Source organism: Zonotrichia leucophrys, chromosome 3 (genome assembly GCF_028769735.1).
Source record: "Zonotrichia leucophrys gambelii isolate GWCS_2022_RI chromosome 3, RI_Zleu_2.0, whole genome shotgun sequence".
In the NCBI taxonomy this organism is placed as follows: domain Eukaryota; kingdom Metazoa; phylum Chordata; class Aves; order Passeriformes; family Passerellidae; genus Zonotrichia; species Zonotrichia leucophrys.
The window spans coordinates 35718947-35732677 of NC_088172.1; the positions used below are offsets into that span (position 1 = coordinate 35718947).

General features: G+C 37.6%; 1 protein-coding gene across 3 annotated transcripts in view; it reads right to left on the reverse strand.

Annotated features, from left to right (window-relative positions):
- Positions 1-13731, reverse strand: part of ATAD2B (ATPase family AAA domain containing 2B) — a 73402-nt gene that overhangs the window by 14356 nt on the left and 45315 nt on the right. For all 3 annotated transcript variants that reach the window (XM_064707791.1, XM_064707792.1, XM_064707790.1), the window contains exons 22-24: positions 11728-11887; positions 8512-8634; positions 4322-4459 (exon numbers count right to left, since the gene is read on the reverse strand). In XM_064707791.1, the coding sequence (XP_064563861.1) occupies positions 4322-4459; positions 8512-8634; positions 11728-11887 (421 nt within the window). The remainder of the gene's footprint in view (positions 1-4321; positions 4460-8511; positions 8635-11727; positions 11888-13731) is intronic.

Below are 13731 nucleotides of genomic sequence, written 5' to 3' on the forward strand. Positions count from 1 at the left end.
CAAAAAGAGACAGTTGTCCCAGCTCTGAGTAAAGATATCCTCACATTCCAGAAAATCTTTTTGGACAGTGCTTATCAAGTAACAGCACTTGCCTCTGTCTCAAGTGAGAATTAATCCAAGTCAAATCTGGAAAGCAGGAGGAGAAAACTAAACAGTAGCAAATACAGGGTAAGTGACAAAACAGCAGCTACTAAAATTTTCATGTTAGCATCTGAATGACTGTTAATTTGCTAATATCCAATTCTTGAATCCAAACTCAGAACCACACCAAAAGGAGAAAATAGTTCCAAGGATCAAAACCATATGGCATCTGGTCTGCCATGTCCTTTGATAAGGCACTGCTGCAGTCCCAGAAGCCTAAAGTACAGCAATCACTGCCACCACTGTCACAGAAAGGTCAAAGAAGAGACACTAAACAGATGAAAATCGGACAAAGACTGAGAACAAAACAGTTTCTGAGAAAGACTGTAAATGAAAGACCTTTTCTTTCTAAAAATCTTTTTTTTTAAATCTCGAGACAACACAAAAGCCTTTCCATTATAAAGCAGAAACAAAGTGTTCCACAGGACAGCAAAGATCACCCATTTGGGGGTGAAAAAGAGCAAACCAAAAACCAATGAACCAAAAAAATCCAACACAAAAAGGCAAAGAAAATATTACTTATTTCAAAACAACGTTTTCTGCCATAGTTTTTTAGATCCTTGCTTGGTTTCCCTACAGTCCTTTCTAGAGAGCCTACTAATCACTTAAATTACTGGGAAAAGTTAGCAGGGTGTTTACTTCATATTTCATAAAATGAATTTCATATAAAACTTATATTTTTAATAGTTTGCATAGCACAAAGGATTTAAATTTTCTTTATTTGCTCCAAATGCCATTTTCACAGTTATGATATTTATCATATGGCATAAAAAACATCTTCTCTATGAAGAAAACATAAAATCTGCAGTCTATCACTACAATATATTATCATTAAATGCTGCAAAAAAAAGATAAGAATGCAAAGCCAAATCTTCCCCACAGAGTTTATTTATATGTAACACTAAAGGAAGCAAGTGCAAGACAGTAAAATGGTATGTACCATGCCCCATCTACTGGCAAGACAGAGCAGCTGGATACAGTTTTATTATACAGGATCCCAATGATTCAAGAGATGCTAATGCTTTCTGAGCTAACGTGTATCTAAAGCACTTAATTTAGCAAACACACTGAACTGCACGCTGCTGGTAGTTTCCTTTTCCACACAGCTCCATAAAAAGGCAAAGTAAGAACTCTTCCCAGCAGTGCCCAGTGACAAGAGCCAATGGGCACAGACCGAAATACAAGACACTCAAAATTAAGAAAAAGAATTTATTGTTTGTATCCAAGCACTACAAGAGGTTCCTCAGGCATGACACTGAGCCCTCATTCTTGAAGATTTTCAAAACACGATTGGACAAAGCCTTGAGCAACCAGTTCTGAGGGGAGCTAGACTAGAACATCTCCAGAGGTTCCCTCCAACCACTGTAATTTTGTGCTTCTATAATCATAAAATTATTTATATCAGACTTCTGACATCTGTCCCATTCCAAGTTCCCACCAGAATACTTGCACTTTCCTCAAAATACACAGTCGATAATGGAAATACTTTAAATTGTGGCAGAACTTCTCCAAATAGATTTTCAGCAACTTCTAGTAATTCAATACTTTTAAAACTCATCTATACTGTGAGACACAATCCACACAGCTGTACCTTCAATAAGGGAAATGGAAGTTGCAGATGAAATGTAACTCAGGAATGTGTATCACTATGCGTTCAAATAGAAAAATTACTTATTTACCACATTTCCAATAGCCCATCTGGTCCAATCAAATTAACAAAATATTTGATCTAACAAAATTTGATCTAAATTATCTAAAATATATCAGAAAAATTAAATAAATCACAAAATAACAGGTAACTAAAAAACTACATAATTTTTATACAAAATATAAAACTTCAGAAAACAAACCAACAAATATTAATCCAACTCTCACTCTCTACTCTACTAGCCCTGATCAGGATCCTGAATTTGGCAAGGCTGCTGCACTGTCTGCAGTCCTCTCTGTTTTTAGAGAAGATATTTGACAATAATTTCTTTTGGAGTTCTCAGGTTTGTCATCTGAATTAACCTTTGTGCAGCTCTTTTCTAAAATACTGTAAAAAAGCCTTTAAAAATAGCAACAACCGATCAGGAAAATAAAGTTATGATTGGTGATTCTTTCTTTAGATTCTTCTTCAATTTCGAACAGCAGAAAACATGCAATTATTTTCAGAATTATCGAAAAGTACGTTTTTATCCTGTTTAAATAAAATACTTAATAATTTTTCTTGTTACTCTGATTGTGCAATACATTTTAGTTTTTAAAAAAATACTATTTCATGACCATAAAAAAATTCCACTCTCCCCCTAAAATAATCCCTCTTCAGAAATCCCTTCTCCAAACCTACTTCTTCCATTTAAACAATCACAATCTGGAGTTTCATTTTCTGCTATTTGAGCTCTCCACAATCTGCTCAGTTCTGCTCTCACCCTTTTCTAGCTTATCCTCCAAATACCCTTTTAAGACCATTTCTCTTCCTCATTTTTAGTCTCTGCTGAACTGACCACATCAATCTTCAAGAGTGCCCGTGTACTACTTGAATCCTTTCTGCAGATTTCTGATTGCTCATCAATTCCTGGTTCTTTCTCTTGATTACTAGATGCATCACATCCCTCCTGGACTAGTTACCTTTCCTGGACTCAGCCTTAAAAGGCAGAGTTTCATTTGATCGTAGACCCAAACACCACTAAGCCTCAATTTTTCTTGCCTTCCAAGCTAGATCATGAAAATACCAACAGGATCAGTGCCTTAACAGTAACTTTGTTGTTTGCACAGAAACACTGGCAATTTCCTGCAGCTGATGGCTGGAGTTTTCAAACAACTGCTGCTGCCTGCACAACAGAGGGGAAGCGAGAGAGGTACCGGAGCTGCTTTGGATGCGAGTCACCAGCAAGGGCTGCTCTACCCCTTCCTAAGGGATGTCCAGCTTGGAGGTCTATAAACCCCACCGTCTGCTGCTCAGCATGCACAGCCAGCAAAGTGCTCTGTAGGGCAGCCAGAGGGAAAAGCTCCATCCTGGACTTCACAGGAAATTTAAAAAAATTAATTGGGAATCCCTTTTCTACACTCTCTGTTTTGCACGAGCTGCCAAATGAATAAAGAACAGCTTGGATCCACATCATTAATTTATTATATAACAATTTATTCTAACCATAATTCTGTACGATTGACTTTAATTCCTTTAACGGAAGAAATTTCAGCTTCGGGAAATAAAATCATACACCTCTAATTAATTAAACCATTTGACATCAACGCTATCATTCATACATAAACAACGTTCATCTCTGGGCAGTTATCACCATGCCTAGAAAAGGATTTCTCATCAAGGAAAAGCACCATGAAGGAGAAGCACATAAGACCAAAATGAAAATTTGACCGCTTCCATCAGTTTGCCATCAATCAGCAATAATTGATAATGCTACTAATAATATATTAATATTGGACTCCACATCTTCAGCAGTAAAGCCAGGTGCAACCATTAGTATACTCCCATACTAACTGCCTCTCATAGCCTTTATTTGCTTTATAATGAAAATATCTGCTATGTATTCACCTGTTCTAATCAACTTACCTCTTGAAAATAATTAGCAGTGCCTCTGATTATCCAATAACACCTCACAATCCTAGAGACTCTGATCACTTAACTGGATTAATTCAGTAGGCTCCAGGAAGTGTATCTTAACATCCTCCAGTAATGGTTACTGACTGTTGAAAACCATTGCCATAAAGGAAAATACAGTTAAATTTGCAATCTCCTCTCTAGCTTTCAGCATGACGCTGAATGTATTGAAGGCAGGAATTCAATGCAGTGCAGGTGAGAAACTATTAAGCAGTGCAGAGGTATTTACCTGCTAATACACAGAGTAAACAAACCTGAAAATTCATCAAACCACTGAAACGTGTTCTTGGATCCGAGTTGTCTTACACTGAAAACTGTGGTTTACAACAAAAAATGCAAAATATTCATGCTGCATTAGAAAAATAACTATTCTTTACCACAAAACTAGAAATCCTGCTTCTTTACAATTTCTTGGGCAGGGATTTTATGTACTCCTAGAAGGAGCACTTCTTAGTTCCATGTGTTTCATGTCTAAAATTACTTCTGGAAATAATCAGTAAGCAGCAGTAGAGACACATTTCCAATGTCTGGCATTGAAAGGACCTCTAATTTTGCACAGCTGTCATCCCAGGTACTTACAAGCACATTTATTTGCAGAGTTGGGCCACACAGCCATGGTGGGTTTTTGCTTGCTCCGAAATGCTTCTTCAACTCTGGCTTCTGTTTTCCGTACAGTGGAACCATGAGGATTTACCTGTTCTGCTGGCACTGAGAAGCCTGCACACAAAAGACAACCATACCTATTTAAATAAACCAAGCTGCAGGAATCTACTGAATCAAAGAAGAAACTTGGAACACCATACTGCAATAGGAATACATCCATTAATGTTTAGTTGGACATTCAAAATAAAGATTTGCATCAAGAATATTTGGTTTCTGCTGACAAAACAACTTCCTGGTTGCATGGTCTTAAACTGTCAGCTCTGATGGATTAGAAAAATGCAACTGCCACTGGTCCCAGAAGATTGACCCTTCTATTCATATTTCCTCTACATGCAAATTCTTATTGACTATTTCAATCTTTTCCTTATTTTAAACAGTTTTAAAATAAGTGGCAATTTAGAACAGCATTGTATGCCATATCAAAAAGAGTATCTGAATAAGAACCTTGTATTGTCACTGTCATCTGTGTTATGTAAAATGGATCCATTTCAGAGTCAATATGAGCTCTTAAATTAAGAAAATGCAATTCTGCTTTTAACAAAAAGCATGGTTTGCTTCCTGTAATATAACTTCATCTCATAGCTTCTACTGCTTCATAGGTTTTTTAATTAAATTCTAAAAAAGCAAACTTTCATATTGGTTAAGCACATTTTAAAGACATAAATGAATATCTGAAGTTCTGTATTTGTGAACTAGAATTTCCTATCCATCCACTAAAATGGTCTTCAAAATGTTATAATGCATCTCTAATAAAAACCAGAACCAAGAGATCAAGAGCTGAAAATAAGCTCCAAAACTGATGGATGCAGAAATTAAAATACTGACACAGAATCTCTCATCTCACAATTAATAATTACAGCATAGGTTTCTAGGTACTATTATAAAAATTTTAAACTGCATATCAAACATATTTCATTACTCAAAACAACAATCACTTCTACCTTTTTACTAGCTGGTTTCCACAAGTAGTTGCAAATTTCAATAGTCGAAGATATAGACAGTTGGTTCTTATTTACCAACTTAAAACTTGCTGTCCTTAGGCTTAACATTTTTCAACAATAGCACCTCATTTCAGTAACAGAGGAACAAGAAATTCTAGTTTGACTTCTACATGCTGATTTTATTGTACAGTTTATGTGCAGTATTTTTGAATCTGGTCACCAGAGTACTAAGTAAAAGTGACAGATGTGTGGAGAACAAAACAAAACAAAACAAAACCAAAAAATAAAAAAGGAAAAAACCCCAAAAACAACCACAACCCCACACCCCCCAAAAAAGCCATGTAGAACATACTTTCCATTTTACAACTACAAAAGATTGCTAAGTAACTTGTTGACAAAACTGTGAAGAAAATGGATATGAAGCTTTTTAGCTTTTTTCATCCCGTGCCCAAACTGCTCTGAAACAGGGTACGTGTCAAAGTCTAGACAAGCAGATGCACTGGGATTGACCTGATCTGCTGTCTTGCTGAGGCTGTTCTTTACAGCAAAATGAGAATAATGGCAGAACTGATCAGCATTCACATCCTTTCCATCCACTACAAGGACCAGTGCCAAGACTATACCCCTGAGGTGTCATCATCCAGGTGCTCTGCACCACCATAACCTTTTCACACAACTCCTGATCCCTTGTGACTGCCTCCCAGCAGGCGTCTTCCTCAGACTCTAGGAGCTTGATCCATTTTCCTCTGTCCATAAACAGTTCATCTAACACAGCTTCTTCCATGCATTCCAAGTCTTTTGGGCTTGCTTTGGTTAGCACTCCTTTGTAACCCAGTCAGTGATCCTAGCCTTGCACGTTGTACAGCTGGACCGACTGCAGAGCTCAGCTGTCACTGAAACCACCAAGTGTGGGCCAGAGGCACACGCATCTTTAAGAGTCACCTGCAGGTACCTGTGACACTGTAATGGTTTCCATGCCAATGTACTGAATACACTTTGAATCCTGCCCCTTCCCATCTGTGAGTTGTTTTGTCCCACAAACCGGTGCTGCTTATCATGTGCCTGTACCTCAAGCCCCTCTCACGCCAATGGTACCTGCTTTTTCTGATTTAACAAGTTCACTGCATGACACCATCAGCCTTAAATATGACTTAAGACACTGCCCTTCTTTCAACAGAGTTTGCAGGCTTTGTCTCCAGAAATATCTATTACTGGGCCACTGCCACAAAAGGAGGGCAACATTCCAGTTCTTGCAAACTTGCAAGAAAGGACTACAAGCCATAGAGTCATTCTCTGTAACAAAGAGCTCTTACAAACATTTACTTTAACCTCGGAAGCAATAACCTTTAACAGTCATGGGGACTTGGATAATTAACTGAGCACAGCTCACAGCATGATGCTGTGGCCAGAATTGTGAATATTCTTGTAGTTCTAATAGAAAAGTACAGAGGAGAAATGAAGGCATTATATTAGCTCTGTTTTACAGCTACAGTGAATTACAATTGGTTCATTTATCCACAATTCAAGACACACATTGGAAGCTTGCACAAAATTAGACAAAAACACGCATGACTGAATAGGAAAATACAAAGAATTATATCTGTTTTAATCTGAAGGAGAGAAAGCCTATAGATACTTGCATAGTTCAAAGAAGATTATTAATAAAGGGTCTTCAATCTACCAACAGAAGTATTTCAAGAATCAGCAGCTGAAAGGTAAGACCAGCCAATTCAACCTAGAAATCAAATAATGGAGCTTTTTACCAAAGCAGGAAACAACTTGCCAAGGTAAAGCTGGAATTATTGAAATCAGTGATCCCTAAATCAGCATGAAATTTTGCTCTAATGTTATAGTTCAGTGATTTTCAACCTTTTTCAACTTTCAAAAGTTTAAAACTTTTCCATGGAGGTATACTCTTTTTTATGCAAACTGATCACTGCTGCCACACCAGGAGTATGTTTGGACTTTTGATAACTTTTCCTGGTCACTTTAGAAGCTGTACACAGACTTACAAGGGTTGTTTCTTAACCAAAAAAATCAATATGCTACCTCCAAAACGACACTTGTACACAGGCCAAGGTGAACTAAAAGTCCAGTGGCTTAAAGGCTGCTCTCCCTCACCATAATTCTTATTATATTTTACTACAGGCACTTTCAGAACACAGCTCTGGTTCCACCACATCCACATCAGAAGTTAGTACAGCAACCCTAGCATTTACTTGTTCACCAGGTTCTGTAGTACTGTCTGTAACAGCAGGCAATGCATCCTTCTTCTGGAAAGGATGATGATGTCCTATCAGATCAGCTCACAAAACAAGAAAAATGTGGAGGGGTTTCAAGGTCACTCACTCTTTAACCTGCACTGTCTGAATCTGACATGCATTCATTATTTCACATTAAATATAAATTTTTGTATGGAGACCTGTAAATTCTATCCTATATACGTACAGAAGCTTTTCCTGTTGCCCTTGTCCCTGGCCAGGTTGAGTTCTCTCAGGGCTTTAGCTTTCCTAACTTGATCCCAGGCTGCTCAATTCCTCTGTAGTCTTCCCAGGCTACCTTTTTCTGTTTCCACTCTCTGCAGGCCTTCCTTTTGTGTTTAAGTTCATCCACCATCAACTTGTTCATCCACACAGGCCTCCTAATGTGTTCACCTAACCTTCTCTTTTTTGGGAAACATCACTCCCGAGTTTGGAGGAGGCAGTCCTTGAATATTAACCAGCTGTCCTGGGCCCCTCTTCCCTCCAGAGCTTTATACCGTGGGACTCTACCAAGTAGATCCCTGAAGCCTGCTCTCTTTTAGTCCAAGGTACTGCATTTTGCTGTGCATGCCTCTTGCTGCCCTTAGGATCTCCAACCCCTCCACTTCATGGTCAGTGCAACCCAGGTGCTCTTGAGGTTCACATTCCCCTCCTTGCTGGTGAGAAAAAAGCCCAGCACAGCATCTCTTCTTGATAGCTCCTCTACAACTTGGAGAAGGAAGGTGTCCTCTACTCATTCTAGAAACCTCCTGAATTGCTTTTGCCCTCTGTGTTGTCCCTTCACACATACTGGGGTGGCTGAAGCCCCCCACAAGACCCAGGGCTTGTGAACATGAGCCCATTCTTACCTGTCTGTAGAGGGTCTCTGTGTGTGTTGTGTTATAATAACTGAAGTTAAACATACCTCTTTTTCTTCTTGCTTCCTTGATTTCTTCACACATCTTATTAAATTCTGGATCCAGTTCAGCAGCAATGATAGCATGAGCAGTGTCCTTCAAAGTACATGCTCTATGTCTAATTATTTTATCTAGAAAACAGGACAGCACACTTTTTTATCACAATTACAAAAATTCCTCAGCATTTCTATGTTGGTTTGTATTGCATATTACAACACTGACACAAACAGAATAAGTGGGAAAAATTACAGATGCCTGAAAATGCAGATTAATCAATATCACTCAAAAATCACAACCCAGCTACTGAAGAGATACAGAAGTATAAACTGGTACTTTAATCCATGGTGGCAACTACAAACAAATGTAAACAGTGAATGATGAACACACCTAAACCAACTTGCCATAAGGTGTAGCCAGTTTCCACAGGCAGATCTACACAGTATAATGGAGTGGAGTGCAAAGAGTCACAAAGTAACAGGAGACTTTTCTAAGAATTAATTTACCCTCTGGGGTCTAATAACAGTCACAGTTATACTGCCTACACAATCACACTGGACATCATCTGCATCTGTAAGGTAGACCTGGCTCACTTGCATTCCTTCCCTGTTGTTTTTTTCTTTAACCTGAAATTATTGCTTAATTATTATTTAACAACTGATCAAAATTGTGCTAAAACACATTATTTTATTCCTTACATTGAATAGGTGTTTCTCATTTAAATTCATTTTTTAAAAAAGGGCAAGAAACAAGCCTCGAGTGTGCTACATTTTCAGGCCTATTTGGGGAACAGAACAAATTGCCCACGCTGGAAGCCTAAATGAAACTCAGGAAAAACCAGACCCGTTCCCCTACCTTTGAAACACACAAAACAAATTATTCCACCACTGAAATTTGAAAAGTAATCATAACTTAATAACTAAGCCCATATGCAGAGAAAATTGGCATCTAGAACATAGCTTTTCAATGAAATCTACAACAGTCATTGTTCGACTTCAGTACAAACATATTTAATTTGTCAATCCATCCATACTGAATTACTTTTTCCAGCTGTTGCAGGTACTTCAACAGTAACCATCAACATTAATGTCTAGAACATATTCTACAACCAGCAGATTTAATGTTTTAATAATCTTTAAAGACAACAATTAAGAATATCACTAGATACTTATTTCACAATATTTGTAATTCTAGAAACAGCAGGTTTTACAGCTGGAAAAACTGTTGAGTGAAAGAGACTATCCAGTATCTAGCTCAAAAGAGTCCAACATTTTCTGGGGAGAACTACTGCCCATTAAATCCACTGAATGTTGGAAGGTTTTGTCCACATATTTGTGAAGCATTATGTTTTATGATCACAAAAAACCCCACACTGCATTAGTACCAGATGTAATTCTGAAATATTACACTTGAAACTTTTGGTCAGATAATAAATTTAAAGAAGCCCTTGCAAAGGAGGAAGGGATGGGAGGGGAGAGAAATAAAAAGGAATCAAGTTGGGGTGTTTGACTGAACCACTACCTTCCTCTAACCCTGTGCTGGGCAAGGCTTTCCCCCAGACAGTGCTTCAGTGAGGCAAACACTCATGTCCAACATACAGTGGTTATGTTCCCATGCCTTCAAAAACATTTCCCAGTCAAACAAAGGAGCAAGAAAACCCCAACCTGTCTCACTACAGAACCTGTCTGATTTTACAGCAAACTAGCAGGAAAAAAAAATCCCCAAGCAGCCAGTTTTTGATATCCAAACTGCAGATAAAATCAGCCAGTCTGGTCAGCCCTTTGCTTTTCCAACTTAACAGCAGGACAAAAGAAGGTACAGTGTGAGTCTTCTGCAAGCACAAGCAAGCAGGTATGTCCAGCTTTAAAGAATGTGAACATTTATAGATTAATATTCATTTAATGAATGCATTTGAATGCATGGAATGCTTCCTATGAACAGCCATAATGTGCTGTTTTAGGTGTGTTCACACAACGGCCCAAAAAATCCTGCATGCCAGAAGAGCAGTTAACAGCAGAGGAAAGAACAATTTTTCATTGCCTCCTATCCAAAACTGAGCCTAGAAAAAGCCAGATCAATTTCTCCCAGTTCAGTTCTGACAGCAAGGAAAATCAAAATATCCGTAAACAGGTTCTCTTCAGATAAACTCTGAATGCCAGGTGCCCATCAAGGGCTTTAATTAGTTCACATCAACTGCACATTAGAAGTCCTCAAAAGTATGTTATCAAGAACACAAAATAAATGGACTTTTCTAGTGGAAAGAAAATAGTGCATCATAAACTGAAGAAATAAAGTTAATCTTCTACAAATATGATCTGGGTTCAAAAGGCAATCTATAGCAGACTATACTGTATCTGCTCCACACATGAGACACTTGAAAAATGCCTCACAAAACCAAAAATTTGAGAACAAAAATACAGAAAAATCAGGCTTTAACCTGCGAAAGCAATTTCACAAGACGTCATGAAAAACTTTCTAACACATTGGACTACATTTGTAGATGGACCCTGATCTCCAAGTACCACATATATTAACTCTGCATTAAAAGGGTGCTTTGTGTTGATGACTCTTGAAGCTGCCAGCTGAAAGGCTTTCTTTTGGCAATGTGCACTGTAAGACAGCCCTAGCAAAGAGCACACAAGATCTTCTATCCTTAGTTTGGAGTATGAACAGCTTTTACATGCATTTCAGTCTACAAATTCCTTTTTAATTGAAAGCATCCCATCACACTTTGTCAAGACAATACTGTCTAATCTCTCCTAATCAGCTGCAACTCACTTCCTTGCCTGGTGATTTATCCTGTTTTATTTCTGTCCCCAAATATGAAGATTTTGATTTCTGTGTATGAATTTCATGTTCTAAGCTGACATGGAAATACAGCAGACCACCGCCAGATTGTGCGTGGATTCTCCACAGAGCACTCCAAATTATGGTGGGGTTTTGTTGCCTATAAAAATCTAGATACCCAAAAGGAGCTATCAAATTTGAAAGGAAACTATGAAATATAATTTATTAGAAAACAGCTCTGAATGCTGCAGTTTTCCTGCTCTTCTAATGTCCCCAGTGCACTCCATGCCTTAGAATACTAAAAGCACAGACCCTTAGGACTTGCTTATCCTAATTATCACAAGGCATGCAGCTTATCTAAATGCCTGAATAGCAACAGAATATGGAATTAAGTACCAGGCTTTCAGGTCTAGGTAGGCCAAAAAGAAGCAGGTTCTTACCTCCAGGATCTTTGTCTGGATTGTACTCCAATGCATTGCTGCAGATCAGGTCAATGTCTGTTAGAAAATCCTTGGCTGTTAAGTAGTTGTGTTTATCAATTTTGGTTATTACTGTTGATAGGTCCATTGGCTCTTTGATAACCTCAAGGTAATCTGAAACCTATAAACAAACAGCACACAAAAATGACACAGGACCTATTGAATACAGGCAATCACTTCTTTATACTTGGATTCATTCCACATGCTTAGCTCTAAGACATTAACTAAACATCTTGATTTCTAAGCAAATTTATGTTAAAAATGGAAGTTTTATCAGGCTAAAAACATAAGACTTCCAAATCTGCTTTTCCTTCAGGAGCTCACCAATTTATCTTTCAAAATTAATTAAACAGTATTTTTGAAGCAGTACAACCTAATGTAAATGCATTTTTCATTTTAGACTAATTTAGTTACAGATTTTTATGGTGCTATAACACTGTCATGGAACTAAAAAGGCAAAATCCATCAATCTAACTTGAAGCCCTAGGAAATATTAGGGAAGCTCTATTTTTTTCACTTTGTAGGTAAAGTTCTCATTAAACTTAACAGCCAAATTATCAGCTTTTAAATACCTTCTATTAAATAGTTTCTTCAATCACTTGTTAAACAAAGAAAAGTCAGGTTTTATTGATTTCAGATGTTAGATTGGCTGTACAGAAGGACAATCTAAAGAAAAAGCTTGGTGTCACGGTTTACTATGAGCTTAGATCATAACTGGAGATTCAGCAACCAGTGGAGCACACTAAAAAGTGTTTAACATAATTCATGATACCATAAGGGTCCCAGCCTTAATAGCCAAATGCATCAGCACAGCTGCTGTAATGATGTTCACCCAAAAAATCAATAAATTTTTTATTAACTTCACAGAAAAAAAAATGTATCAATGTTTCAGTGTGATTTAGATTACATTTAATTAAACACACTGGCAGCCTCTAAAAGAAGTACTGCATTTTTTTCTTTTGAAATCGTCCAGATATGACAGTCACTGTCAAAGCAATTAAGAGTTAAATACAGATTCAGGTCAAGCCATAATGGCTCTGTAAGATTTTTTTTTAAATATAGTGCCTGCAGATATATATTACAACATTATATATTACATATCTCTCTCTCTCTCTCTCTACATATATATATATAGATATATAACATTAATGCATTACTTCAGTAGACAACAATGTGTCACCTAATTCCTTAAATACAGACATTGAAATTCATATTGACAAATGAAAATGGCAAAAATTCTCTTTTTGTCTCCCTTTATAGAAACATGATAGTATCTGATTCAGGGATTGGAAAGCTAAGCCACAGGCTTCCTTTTCTTGTTAGCACAGCATCAGAAAATCTTCACTGGAAGCTGTAAATTGCTACTGCTTTAGACAGGGAAATTCTTGACTTATCACACAGCAGCATTCTCTGCAATGCAAGTAGGAGTGAAATAAACCTAACACATTTTTTAAGGAAGTCAAGCAGACAAGCTGTTGTAGAAAAAGAAAGGCTAGTCCTGTGCTTAAATGCAGCAGGTGGGACGAAAAGGATTACATTTGATTTCTGGTGCTGTGATATATTAGCGGGGTTCTGGCAAGTCTTCAAATAACAAATTCACATTTTTATTCTCTTCATCTACAAAACATGGACAGTTATTTATTCTTTCTCTATGTGCCCTTATTCATGTAAGTTTAGACCACAAATTCTTGACAGAAAGGAACTACCTACACTACAAGTATGAAGAATTTCCACAATAATGGACCTCCCAGTTTCACAAGAGAAATTAAACCAAGGTATTGCTGAGACCATGCTCATACTGTAGGTTGCCACATTAAACAGCTCACCAGGTCTCAAAACCAGTCAGCTATGGAACACTATGGAAAACTCAAATTAAGATAGGACTGCACCAGCCCATAAAAGATGCGTGTTCCATCCTGCAAGGAATTTACACTCCAAATCTGCTTTTTACAATGCTGGTCTTCT